The sequence below is a fragment of the Nothoprocta perdicaria genome, unplaced genomic scaffold (genome assembly GCF_003342845.1).
Source record: "Nothoprocta perdicaria isolate Ctin4 unplaced genomic scaffold, notPer1 scaffold_71, whole genome shotgun sequence".
NCBI classification, from domain to species: Eukaryota; Metazoa; Chordata; class Aves; order Tinamiformes; family Tinamidae; genus Nothoprocta; species Nothoprocta perdicaria.
Window position 1 is genome coordinate 1,642,972 of NW_020455988.1, and position 14,111 is coordinate 1,657,082.

General features: G+C 38.1%; 1 protein-coding gene across 5 annotated transcripts in view; it reads left to right on the forward strand.

The window, feature by feature from the left end:
• Positions 1-10,665, forward strand: part of PAPSS1 (3'-phosphoadenosine 5'-phosphosulfate synthase 1) — a 46,607-nt gene extending 35,942 nt beyond the window's left edge. For all 5 annotated transcript variants that reach the window (XM_026050916.1, XM_026050919.1, XM_026050917.1 and 2 more), the window contains 2 exons: positions 2,578-2,807; positions 7,856-10,665. In XM_026050916.1, the coding sequence (XP_025906701.1) occupies positions 2,578-2,807; positions 7,856-7,994 (369 nt within the window). In that variant the 3' untranslated portion in view covers positions 7,995-10,665. The remainder of the gene's footprint in view (positions 1-2,577; positions 2,808-7,855) is intronic.
• The last annotated feature ends 3,446 nt before the right edge of the window (positions 10,666-14,111 follow it).

Here is a 14,111-nt window from a genome sequence, read left to right on the forward strand (position 1 = left end):
TAAGCCAGTATGGTTATCAACAGGAGGGAGAAGACTTTCAGTTTGTAAAAACTTAATGGTTGTGTTTTGTAAGTTTCAATTGTTTGGTGTTTTTTTGTTGCTTGTTTTTTAAAAATATTCTCAGTAGTTACTTAAAGGAAAATATATAAGTATAAAAGGCAAAAATCTGCATCAAAATGTGGTAAATTTACCATCTTTGGAAGGTAACCAAGTTCTGATGTAGTTTGGAGGCAGAGAAACTGGAAAAGAGCTCCTGGTTTTGTTATTAACTCAAATATATGGGTTACATAGTTCTGAATTGTCAGAAAGTCGAACATCATCACTTAAAACTCAGTTCTTGCTCTGACCCAAATGACAGCATGAATCCTACTTTTTCTTAATTCTGCTAGAATCCTTTGGGAGAATGTGCTAGTAGCTGTAGTGTCATGCTGACGTTGTGTAGAACTCCCTGTTTATGGCATAAATRTTAAAATGGTCAGCTTGGGTATCAGAATCCAGATACTTTCATAGCACCCASTTCACTTGGTCAGCAGTGGGATCTGTCATGGGTAATGTCTAGATGTAGTCAAGATGTAACCTGTTACCAGTGGTACCTTTTAACAGAATTAAGCAGCAGGAAGAGGTAGTGGCTGCTGATTTGCAGACCTTTGCTGACAATAACTGGAAAACTTCCTTCTTGAATGCTCTCTGTTACTGAGGCTGGTTCCTACTTTGAGAAGTCAATTTCTGAGCTTCTTGGCTGAAGTTTGTTAACATAGAACAACATACGCGATGACTAAACTGCAAAGCATTCTGATCTTTAAAATATTTGCAATAGAAAGATGCTTATAGGTATCTTCAACAGTAAATTAACTTCAGCTTTCCTTCCATTGGGGGGAATCAATGGATGAGTTTATAAAGTAATGGTAACAAACTTCTGATAATAAATATTTTGTTCTGCAGTTTGTTCCTTCATGGCTCCTCTTTTTTGTTAGTACCTAGCAGTTGTTTTACTGAAGATCTTGTAATTACTGTTCGACTCGCCCAACTGTTTTATGCTATGCAGTTATTAAGTAGGCTCTTTTTTTTCTGTGGACATAAGGCTACATATTCAATCAAGTATAATGAGCTTGGAGTTCTTGCTGCTTGACTGGTCCTGCACTGGGGCCTCCAATAGACAGAATGTTCTGTTTAGTGCTGTTCAGTTCAAGTATTGCAAGAAAACGTTGTGCCATGGAGCCGCTCACATGTGTATGCATGTGTGTACATTTCATATAAATATTTATTGGAGGCTATTGAATTTCCTGCCCTGAATTGTGATTAGAATGAGTAGTACAAATAAATATRTTTGCAAATATGTATACCTATATATTTCATTAATGTTAAAAAGATGATCTGTTTTGTTAGTGTCTTGTATTTCTGAGGAAACTTCTGATGGGTTAGTCAAAGGCTATTAAATAGTCTAGCGAATTACATCTATATACTTGCTGATTTTTAAATTCTTCTGAGTACTCACTGTCAGACRGTAAGTATTGAGCTATACTGATAGAGGATATTTACTTTTAGTGAATATTCACTACTCTGAGGGGGAAAAAATGATATTTTCTGAAATTATCTGTTTTTGTTACCTAAGATAACATAATGGCTACTTTGCTTTTTCTATGCTGTACAACTTAAATATTCTGCTGAAAGTATTACAACTAAAAATGAAGTAAGAAAAGTCACCTATAGTTCTATAACTTAGTCTAAACTTAAGTCTAAAAATTGTGGATTGTAGGCAGAAAAAAATCAGGTCCAGAAAGACCTTGCTCAGTCTTGGCTGTGATTTGCCCATAGCAAGTTGGATGCCTTTCTGTTTATGGAGGAATGTAGCTACCCGCATTCCAGGCTAGTGTAGATAATGAAAAGGCTCCTATGAAGACCTATTGTAGCTTCCCTGTGCAGCCACACAAGGTCTACCCATCCTTTGGGCCGGAGACAGGCTGAAATGCTGAAACTCCATTTGAGCAGCATACTTAGCATCTATACCAGTGTTGATGGGGAGAATCAGCTGTTTCCAAAGGCCTGGACTAGATAAGAGGGGAGGGATGTATGAGTTGCATTTGTGGTCATGAAAATATCAAGCCATTTCTCTGCAGTCTGAGGAAATCTGAATCTGAGGTAACATTGCGACCACTATACTGTGATTATTGCGACCACTATACTGTGATTATTGCGACCACTATACTGTGATTATTGCGACCACTATACTGTGATTATTGAAATATTGTGAAATGAAAAGATTTTAGGGGGTTTTAAATCTTTATTAAAACATTACTAATATTGTAGTGTTTAGGACCGTGTTAATGTAGCTGGTTCCACGTTCTCAAGATATGCAGTTCCAAACACTATACTAAGATGACTTCTTGTGAGCATTCTAATGTGCAGAAGAAACGGGAATCGTACGTCTCAGCTCTAAGTTCAGAGACATTCCTTTCGGTGTGGCTACATTGTAAAAGCAGTTTTAGTCTGTTTGAGGGGGAAAAAGTGGTTAATTATATAGTGCATACACATATTAACGGTCATATTTTACCCTTTCTTTTGTTTTCTGTGTTCTAGGTTCAGTGGCACTGCAGATCACGGATGGTTGCAGGAGCCAACTTCTACATTGTAGGGCGAGATCCAGCGGGAATGCCGCACCCTGACACTGGGAAGGATCTCTACGAGCCAACCCATGGTGCCAAAGTGCTGACAATGGCCCCCGGCCTCCGAGCGCTGGAAATTGTGCCCTTCAGAGTTGCAGCTTATAATAAGAAAAAGAAGTGTATGGACTATTATAACTCTGAGCAGTAAGTTGTGTTTAAGTTTTAAGACGTAACAGGCATTCTGAGCAACATTGGCCTTTTTTTTTTTTTTTTTTCCCTTCCGCTAGGTTGGTCTTACAATGCTTGTTTAGTCATCAGTTAAATTGTTAGCTATGTTGTTCAGAGATCAGTCTTTAGATGGGTCTTCAGATTACTAAAGCAGCTTGACTGCAGAATATGGGTACAGTTTCATAGCACAACTAACCTGATTCTACTTTAGCTATCACTGAAAGCTACACTTTTCTTCCCAGGTGCAGGAGTTTGGTTCTGAACTGCAGGCTGAGGGACATTACCAAGTTTCTCTTGGTCTTCAGCTGTTTGTGCTACAGTTACATTGAGCACAGAGGTCTCCCGAGAGGTTGCTGTGGACTGTCATCCATTTTTTGAGTAGCCCCTGGAAGTTTTCCGCATTGTGCAGGATAAATAGATCATGATGTAATTTTTTTTTTTTTTTTTTGGTAAGGGTGTTTTGATTTGAACTTTTTTCCCCAGTTCTTCCACTCCCACTGCTGTGGAACACAAAACCAACTGCCCTTCACATGCCCCAGCACTATCAGAATGCAGGGCCGTTTTGTTTTTCTCCCCGCTAGATACTGTTTGCAGGGTGGAATATGACGACYATCCTCTAGATGGCAATACAGACACATGCAGCCTGCAGGAACAGAGCTGCTGTTGCCACTGCTCGTCCCAGGCAGCACACAGTGCTGGGCTCCAARGAGCTGGAGCTTGGGTGGCTGCAGCTGGCTACATCTCAAGATAATCTGTGTGATGGTGAAAGTGCAAGAGACTCTTGGACCATGTGGTGGTTGTCTCTGTAAGGAGAAAGACAGGGAATAGAGGGTTGTTTGGAAACATGAGAGGATCAGTAGTAGATGATGACTCTATGTACTATGGTACAAAAAACTACTGTTAAGTCTTTTCTGTGTTTTCCATCTATTTGGTGAGAAAGACAACATTAGTTTTTTTTCTGAGTGGAAAAAATGTTTGCAGACTTGACAGCCAGCTATACAATTCAGAAATTTATGTTCCTAATAAGGGTTTGGGAGATTATAACAGCATTTCTTTTATGAATACTTGGGCCATCGCTCTGCTGTATGGCAATATTTGGCTGCTGTGGTACTATTTTGGAACTGAAGTCACGTGGCAGCAGGTACATCTGCAAGCTCACCTTCMTGTAAGGAAAGGCAAGGATAACCTGCTTGCATTCAGGGCTAATCAGGTAGCATTGTGAGTGAGGATGGAGGTAAGAAAAAGACYGAGAAAGCCTTTCTGCTAGCTGGTGCAGTCACAGAGCTGTGCACAAAGCTTTATTTTCTGTATGTTCTATTTTATTATAGTCTCTCTGTTAAAAGTTAAGATCTATGAACCATCAATRAATTAGGCTACTTTAGTATTTTAGCTCATGAGACCACAATGATTTTTAAATTTTATGTGGTATATTAGAGCTAGGCTTAGCACTTCATGGAACCACAGGCTTGAAAAGACACTTGAAAACACTGTGTCTAAACCTAAGATCCAGGAAACTTGAGATTTGAAAAATTAATTTTAAGTGGTGTGCTAGCCCAGATAGAGCTAACTTTCTCTTTATCCAAACTAGGATAATAAATAAAAAGCCTATCATTATTATTATTATTATTATTATTGCTCAAGTCAAAAAGTTAATCTAAGTTCCTGTAGGACACTTGAGCATTTCCACTTCCACAGAAATTGGAACAAATAGTACAGTAGTATGAGTAGAAATTATATTGTACATAGTGGTCTCTGGCTTATCTTAACTATTACTCTTGTAATTTTATAAAATTTTGGATCAGTAATTGTTGACCTAACAAGCTTTGGAAAAACCTGTAAAAATGTGGTTTTGCGGAATTTCCAAATGAAAGTCTTATATGCGGCTGCTGGTAGATTGAGGTGTCAAAACAAACAACAAAAACAAAAAGCCTGAATGCTGAAACTCTTCCCCAAACAGTTGCTGTTTCTTCATCCAAAAAGGCCTCTAAAACAGTTACCACAGACAAGTATAATTTGGGATTGGTGGCTTAATAATTGTTTGGGTCAGCAGAGATTCCCAAGACTTTACAGAAAGTCCCACAAAACGCAGCCACAGACTGCTTTAGAAAAAACTCAATTAAGAAAGGAAATCAGTCTCACAATTTAAAAAAAAAAGAAGAAAAAAAAAAAAGCAACCCACAACAGTGGAAAAATGAATATATACTTTCTTTTCTATACTTGTGAGGGGAGGAAAAAAAAATCCAAACCCTGGTGAGATAGTCTTGACTAAAAGAAACCCATAAGTAAGGTTACTGGAACAGAGTGTTAATAGTTTCCATAAGACRGAAATGCAGCACAGGAACTGAGGTGTTTATCACTTTGTTCATTTCTGGGCCCTTTGCTATGGTCATCAAGCCTCCTTTAATCCTGTCAAACCTTACTTAGAGGACAGTTTTTCCAACAAAAGACACACTATGTCCGTGTTGGTTTGCTGTAATGTCTGTTTTTAAAATGGTAGTAAGAGATTGAAGCTCACTTGATTGTTCTCAATTTATGTGAAGTAAGCATTATCAGTCAATACTATGGCATAATTTGAATATGCTAAAACACTGTAGCTCAAACATAAACCATCCTGCTAATGAGAGAGGAATTTCATTCACAGTAGGTAAAGGATTTGTTTCACTTATGTTAATATTAAGCACGTGATTAAGTTCTGCTTTCACGTAGTTTGCAGTTAGATTTTSAACCTAGCTGATACTAACAAGGTCCTTCAGCATGAAGGGTGCTCCCAACATACTAATGTCTTTGTAATGTTGTGGGATAGCAGTGCTGAGGGACTTTGGACGTGTGGCAGAAACGGGAATTCACAGGTTCTGTATGCCTCTGTGGGCATCTGCATACTGTAGCTTCCTACTTGCAAACTGGTGATTATTTTTTTGTTGTTGTTGTTGTAAGATCTATGAAGTCTTTGAAATTTGTTTCAAGCACTGTTCCATCAGTGTTTGGGGCATTAAAAAAAAGATCACAGAGCTTTCTTCATTGCTGGGATCTCTTGTTATATTACAGTATAAATAACTATTGTGTTAACAACAAAAAAAAGTCACAGATTAAAATACTAGCTTTTGTAAATGAAAGGAAGGAAAGAACCAGTATACAAATGCTCATTTTTTCCCATTTGCTTTATAGCCTTCTTTCAGAAATATGTTCAGTTACAGCATAAACAGTTTGAAGATGAATTGAGCAGAACAAAATAATTCTCGTGTTACTGTGACCAAATCACCCAAGTTTATTTTATTGAAGCAAAGTTACAGGCCATGTATAGTTCTAATGTCTTGCTATCTTCAGTTCCCTAGTAGGGTGTGTAAGGAAGCTGTGTGTCTTTCTGAAACCTTATCAAGGAGGGGCTAACAAGCTTTTGCTGCTCAGACTCCAGTATTGCTACCACATTAAAAATAACCTTTATAGCATTTGCTTTGCTGTYTTCTCTTCCAGATCAGATGAAGACTTTTTTAATATCCCTGCTAGAAAATTAGCCAGGGACTCCCCACATGTCTTTTGGAAATAGTTCTTTGCAACAGAGACAGAATATCTTCAAACAGTAGTAGTGAACAGTGGTCATCTTCCTATCAAGGAACAACTGACACAAATCTTTACATTTGCTTTTAAAAGTTTTCCTATTTGCACACTTATTATGCTTCTATTTTGCAAAATATTAAGGTTATTTTTTTACCTTACTCATGTATTCTTAGGRATCCAGAGTCCTGAAGTGAGAGCCAGAAGATGAGAGCAGCTACGGCTTTGCTGCTGTGTGAATACGTACAGTCTAGATTTAAAAAAAAGAGGCTAATAGTTTTGTGAAAGGGCACTTGCTAATTTCCATACCCTACTGAGCATAATTCAGCACTTAGAGCCAAATTCTGCCCTCTGCGCACACTTGGCTCTCATTTTTGCCTCAGGCATGTGCATCTGAGATCAGTATTTGGCTTTTATTTCAAACAGACAAGTAAAGAATGAGTAATGGATGCATGTTTCAAATTGAGCAAATGGCGTAAATGAAATTGCCATATTTAATTTAAGAGTAAATCATTTTTCTTTGGAACTTGTCATAAAGTTATAGCATTCTGGTCTTGGTTTGACYGTTTTGCTCCCACTAGAAGTAGGCATTTAACTTGACTGGAGCTTTTGCTGCTTGCCTGAGATACCTGAGAAGTTGCTATTAGTTTCCATTGTCTTGTCAATAAATGACAATCCTGAGACAAGTTCACTCGTACATCTATCCAACTGAATTCTGCCATTTTGGGAAATAGATCTTTAGAAGAGGATGTTTTCATCTTTATTCATTTTTATTTTTTCTGTTGAACTTGTGCTTTATTTTGAACTAGCTGTGTCACATGTACTCATATGGAAGCACGTATATACATGCATGTGAAGTGGCTTGCAGTGAGCCAGCAGCAGAAGTTAGGGAGTCTGCCTCTAGTTTTGGAGGCTTTTTATGCWCTTTCCTTCTCTGTGGGATTTCCTGCCTTTCTTGTTATGCTTTTCCTAGTTCTCTGGTGGTACTGAAAGGAAATTCTTCAAAGAGCATGGAGTGCTGGACTACTGCCTTGGCAGGAGGAGCAGAGGCTGCACAACAGGATGGCTGTTTGGCACAGCCCTGAGCCGGGAGGTGGAAATACTTTTTCCTTACCAGCAGTGCTCTCGTTCCTCATAGAGGGTAGGATAGGCCAGATGGAAGCATAGACTAGATTCAGCACAGAGGACATCAGTTSCTGCTGTCCTCAGCCCAGAGGACATTCCATGCTGCTCAGGAATTAAAAAAACTGCATGTTGTATGTTCAAAATATTTTCTTGTCATTGCTAGTCAGATGCCTGGAAATGACAATTGCTATCCAGCATTATACTCTCAAAATGAGTTTTTATTCAGGTTGCAAAAAAGAGGAAGAAAGAAAGGAACTGTGCTTGCAGATTCAACTTTTTAAGTACGTTGTTTTTTTTCTTTCCCCCTCTCCTTCCTCTCTATCTTCCCCCATGCCCGACTCTCCCAGCCATGAAGACTTTGAATTTATATCAGGGACCCGCATGCGCAAGCTGGCTCGAGAAGGACAGAACCCGCCAGAAGGCTTCATGGCTCCCAAGGCCTGGACTGTGCTGACAGAATACTACAAATCTTTGGAGAAGGCTTAGGCCTCTTATTAACTGCAGATCAACCTTTGACGCCTGATTTATTAACAAGAAGGGGACCACACAGTCACCATTTGTGTTACTTTGTTGTGGTGTCTGCCAGGAAGTTTTTCTCTGAAAACAGACTCTTTCTCCCTAACTTAGCATCATTCTTTGCTGTCCTTATGGATTCTATTATGTGCTGGCACCTAACTAACTGCTGGTTTTAATGTCTTCTCTTTTATTACAGTTAATATTCTTGCAGTAGGATTTTTAACTCTTGTCTTTTTTATATTTTACTGCCTCTGTCCTTCGAGTTCTGCAGCTGTTAAATTGATGCAGCTTTTTCACATGTTATTTAAGCTGTTGGTTAGTTTTCGGTTTTAGTAGTTTGTTGGAAAAAATGTAACGGTTAGATCCTTTAAAATGAATACATGCTCTATAAGTGAAGAAAGTAAATAAGAAATATTTAGTATACTTTAACAATAATTTTAAATCTTATYAGCATCTCCAGAAACATCTAACTTTAATTCCTTGCTATGTATAATCAAAAAGCAGAGTTCTATATGCAGTGTAATTAAACTATATTTTTTGCTTTTATTTTTGTTTCTTTGTTCAGTTTTRGAGTTTGAGTTGTCTGGTGCTTTCCTTTTACTGTGAATCAGTAAAGTTGGAGAAGATGGTCAAGTGTTGACTAAAAGAATATATCTAGTTTCCCCTTTTAATAGATAATGAATCCAGAGTTTTTAAGGTCTTTTTCTTATATATGCTTGTTGACATGGATGTAACATCTAGTCAGTAAGGGAATGTTTTACTAATTCGATTTAACTTTTGCCAGTATTGGGTGGTGAATATACTTGTTGAGCCAACTGCAATTTAAAAATAATGTAGGAGATATTGGACACAAATCCGTAGATTTGCACGTTATGAAGTCATTTTCACCTTTTGAAATGAAATCCAGAAAATAAGTGGGAGTGATGAACAGTAATATGAATCATCCTGTAGAGTTAGTTTGGAAGCAGTAATGTCTGCAGGCAAATTAAGAGTGGTGACAAGAAATTCTTAGCTGATGCTGTGCTGAGGCTCTGTTGTGATAGCACTTCTTGAGACCTGCCCTTGAGGGACTCTGTATTTAAGAAGCTTTCAGGTTTTTCCTAATCTTAGACAATAGCCATGACACTGCCAGTATAATGGTGAATAAGAACAGGAGAGGAGCACATGGTTAATTTGCAGGCAGGACTTGCTCTGGGTAACAGTATTTTCTTGTGGCATGTGCAWTTTCACTGTACAGTTCTCATTTTTCCTTCTAACTGGCTCTTTTAAGGAAATTGTACTTAACTGAAAGAGCTACCCTAGAAATAATTTCTTTTTCCAGTGTCTCCCTTTTCTCTGGGGTTCCTTTAGTTTCTCTTAGTGGATAACAACATTAGTTGGCCAATCTTAATGTTGTTTCTCATAGTAGGTTCACCTTAATAAGGTGCTATGGTTTTTGAGGCTATTATTGGATGTCTTCCAGGAGAAAGCAACAGGCCTAATGAGGTAATGGTGGATGTACCCAGCCTATCTTCACATGTGTCTTTCCACACCTGCACTTTCTCCAAAGGAAGAGAAATAATCTGAAGGACATTTAAAATGTTCCTTTTCACTATATTCTAYAGCTGCCTTGATCTTCCTTACAAACAGTCCCTTCCCTGCTGCTCGTGCACAGCATAAAATGACTATTATCTATGCTTTTTGTACAATCCCAGGATGATGGTTGACTTCTAGATGATCATTTTGATGTATTGGACACGTGATGTACAAAGGTAATAAGACTTGTGATCCRTATAATGCAAGGACGATGTGAATACAGCTTTCCAAAATACAGGAGGATTAATGAGGTAGGTGGAGATCACCAAACTCTAATCCTTGGACTTAAGTAAGTGCTGCAAAATTACTGCATTTCCTAGGTGAAGTGATTTGGTCCAGATGACTCCGATTCTCCTAGTACATATGAGCAACTTGAGGAAAAAGTTGAGTTTTTTTTCTAAAGAATCCCAAAGCTAATATTGTGTGTGTGTGTGTGTGATCCATATGCTGATGTTTGATTATCATGAATATTCAGAGTGATATTTCAAGGCAGGATCTGAGGATTAGGATGGAAAAATAGTTGATGAATGCTGAAGTTGCTGGCTTCTAGCTGGTCTTTCTAATTATTTTTCAGCAGAGGACCTAAACACAACCAACTCGGTAGTACAGCAGACATAGGAAATGCAGAACGAGTAGGTCACTTTTTTTAGACACAGTTTGGAGATAAGCAAGCTTCTACATCTGGAGTAATTCAATAAGAATCAGGAGGAGGTAGAAAGGAATTGAAGTTTTGGATGTGGGGTGGAAGAGGGTGGGTGTAGAAATAGAACAGAGCTATCATGGGGCTGTGTAGCCAGTACTGTGAGTGGTTTGAATGTGAAATTCCCTTGCATTTTTTTATTTTCTTAATTTTCAGCAAGCTACGCAGGTGGAACACGTGGAGGTTTAAACTTTGTCAGTTCGTCAGGATTGCTGTAGCATACAAAGTAGTCCGAATCCATTTCCTTTCCTTAAGGATTAAAGGTGTTAATCAAGATCGTCTTCCCTTTTTAAAGCTAACAACTTCAAAGACTAGTTTGTGTGTGTCGCTTTCAGAATTTACACATGCTTCTTGTGTCTCCACACATGAACTTCTAAGCCTTTATGCTAGACATTGTAGGAACAGAGAACAAAGCTCTCATCTCTGGTATAAATTAGCTTCCCTGTGAGTCAGAAGACAACTTTACAGCCTCCATGGCACAGTCTCCAAAGATAGGGAATGGAAAACTCAGGGCTGTTAATACAGGGGAATCCACAGGAGAAAATGAGATGGAGTTTGAATCTGTGTCCGACTTTGAAGGGATGTCTGTCTATCCTTCTACAGGGGCTGGATTTACTGTGATACCTGAACACTGGTAAGAGGTGTGAAGGAATGGTATTCCAGTCTGCAAAGCTGATGCAGAATTCCTTGCTGCCAGTAAAATAATTGAGACTTTAGCCTGGAGCAAGTTAGCTATGAATGAAAAGCATCTTGAGAGCTCTGGAATTAATACTTTGTTCTGGCTTATGAATTGATCCTGGGAACTTACCAAAACTACTGACTTAGATGTTGTGAAAAAAAGAGCGACACTAATCCCATTTCTTTCATATTTAGAGTTTTTATAAGACAGATTGGATAGGTAGGTTGCCACAGGTAGCTTTAAAGCCTGTCATGGCCAATTTGTTGGATATGGGAGTTCTCTGATGGCAGGAAAGCAACTGGCAGGGAAATAAATGTGATTTAAAGGAAGGCTTTGCTAAGGTTTTTCTCCTCAACTATGTTGTTTTACCTTGAAGGAAGCCTGAGGGCTGGARTAGCAGGGCCTCTCTTAAATTTGCTTTCTCATTTTGTGTCCGTATACATGCACATACACAAAAAATGTTTTGATTATGAATAGAGCTGTGTTTTTAAGCTGGGCTTTTGAAGTGTTCATTCCACACTTGAACACATGAAGGGTTTTCGTTGTGTCTCCTGCAAGCTTTGTGTCTGTTCCTGTGATATTAGGATTTTTTTACCTGTATCCCTTTTCATTTTATTTGGTCTGTATTAAAATAACTTTTTCCTTTGTGGGAAGGTGTATATGTTCATGAGCCAGAATCATTCCTGCAACATCTCCAGAATTGTCTGCCATAGACTCATCTTGATATCATTTGGAAGTTGAAGGGGGAACGAACCTCACTGAAAACTAGAAAACAGAGCTTTATAGTCACATCTGGAATTCTTAGGTAATAAATGGGCCCAACTTAAAAGAAGTAACAGTTTTTATATGCCATAAAATTGAAGGAGCTTTGCATACAGGTTAAGGACCGTCACCTGAACTTCATGTTAAAAGCTRACACCACCACCCTTTGAAGTACGACTGTAGTTGTAATGCTACTTGTGTATGTGTCAAAGGAGGGTGCATCCTCATTTTCAGTGGGGTGCAAAGAGTGCCTGAGTCTTTTATCCTCCACAAACAGAGCGGTTTAGCCTGTAGAACACTACACTCCATCTAAATTGTGTGTAATTTTAAAAAGAAGAAAGAATCAAAAGACTTCTTGGTATTCACACGTCAATCTCATAACAGCAGTTACAATGTCAAGCCAAAGGCTTGCRGTTCAGGTTGCAAGTTTTCGATTTCTTTTTTCCTGAATACCTGCAGATCTTGAGGCTTTCTATCTCAGTGACCAGTTTGAATTTCTGTGGTCTAAATCAATTTCTGTCAAGATTGATGGAGCAAAAAGACTCCTTGACTTTTAAACATGGGGATAAAGTGTTGTCCACCCTAGAATGGTAGACTGCTGTCTTGTTGTCTGTGGAAGGTTGTTTGCAGGACTGGTTATAAAGCAATGGGTTTTTCTTTCTAGAATGTGAACACTATATTCTACCATCTGTGAAAATGCATATTTTGATCATTTGTTTCATTGGTTTCCAGGCAATGGCACAGACAATCATGCATCAAAACCATGTTTAATCATGTTTCTTATATTTCTTCTGGGGAAAATTTAGTACTATTGCAATGTAAATGATGATAAAATATGAAGGATCTGACATGATTAAATGAACAAAAATGTGCCTTCATTTTTGTTGACAGCAGAGCAATAAACATGCCATCAGAACTGACGTCAAAAATTCTGTTCAGAATGCAAAGTATTATTGACCCTTAATTAGAGAGTTATTTATAGCTCCTTCCTTCATTATTTCTTCAAGAGAAAAATACTGTTTCTGAAAACTGAAAATGTTTGCCTTTCTTGTTGGCTAGACACACTTTGAATAACAGTGATTCTGTTTTTACTGTTTTGCTACAAGTTTTTCTAATTCATATTCCTGAGCTCCCCTTTGAAAGGACTTCACAAAGAATAATGCATGTTTAAAGCCTTTTCTTTGTCAACATCCTCGTCTTTTAATTATAGTAATTTGATCACTTTTCCCCTTTGAAAAAAGTCTGATAATGGTCAGTCTTACAGAGATTGGGCACAAAAGCTTCACCTAGGGAGGAAGTGTAACTCATTTTCTTTCCATACTAGCCTTTGGCTTAGTTCTTTCCTTTACTCATTTTGGGTGGAATTCTCGTGAAAAACTTTGTGCCTTTTCTGTAACTTTTGTTGGAATATGGATTCAAAGTCTTTCGTCAATGGATTTCTGGAAAGAAATAGGCAGCTGTTTTTTCACATTTTAGTGTGCTTAAAAACAGAATTCCTGATGTACTCAGTTTCTTACTTGCAGATACAACTTGATGGATAGGAACTTGCATTTTTGTCTCTTAAACCCAGACAGTTGTGTCTTTAGAGTATTTTGCTGAATATTTGCAATGAACTGAAAATAATGATCTATTTAGACCAATCCTCTGTAGGAGAGTTTCAAACAAAGACGATTGGTCTTTTTGTTTAGGCATTCTAATTGACTTTCATTTATACATAAGCTGCAGCAGCTTCTCATTTCAGGCTTTCCTACATAACCACATAACTAATAAAAGAGAATTCAGCCTTTTTGTCCATTTTTGATTTAACTGTTATCCAACAAACATGTTTTTCATGGAAAGAGTGCTGAGGAAGTAGACAGCTTTCCATGTGGATTTCGTGAAGCTGACTCTGGAGGGCATCAGCCTAATTTGAGTCTTCTTTTTTTTTTTTTTTTCTTTTAAATGTGAGCTTAAAGACTTTGACTGAAGAGAAACATGATTGTGTGGAGAGTCTGCAGGGTATGTGCTAACTTTCTCTTTCCAACTTTTAATCACAAATGTAATACATGAAGTCTTTTATTTTGACCAGAGAAGGATAAGTCGCTCTATTCTGAAATTCAACGGAATGGGAGATTTAGAAGTAACAAGCTTACCTTACCTAGCCAAGTGAAAACAAAACTGTAGGCTAAGAGGTTTTTTTAATCTAATGGCTTACAAAATGGTTGTACAACTAGAAAAGTTCTGCTCACCAAAACCTAGAAGACTGTGTGCCTGCATGTATCCCCAGGAAGGCTCTCACAATGGTGGAGAATTCCAGCATTGACGATAACTCTCTGCAATGGATTCACCATCCMTTGCATGGTTACTATGGAATCTTAAATGTCTGCTCAAC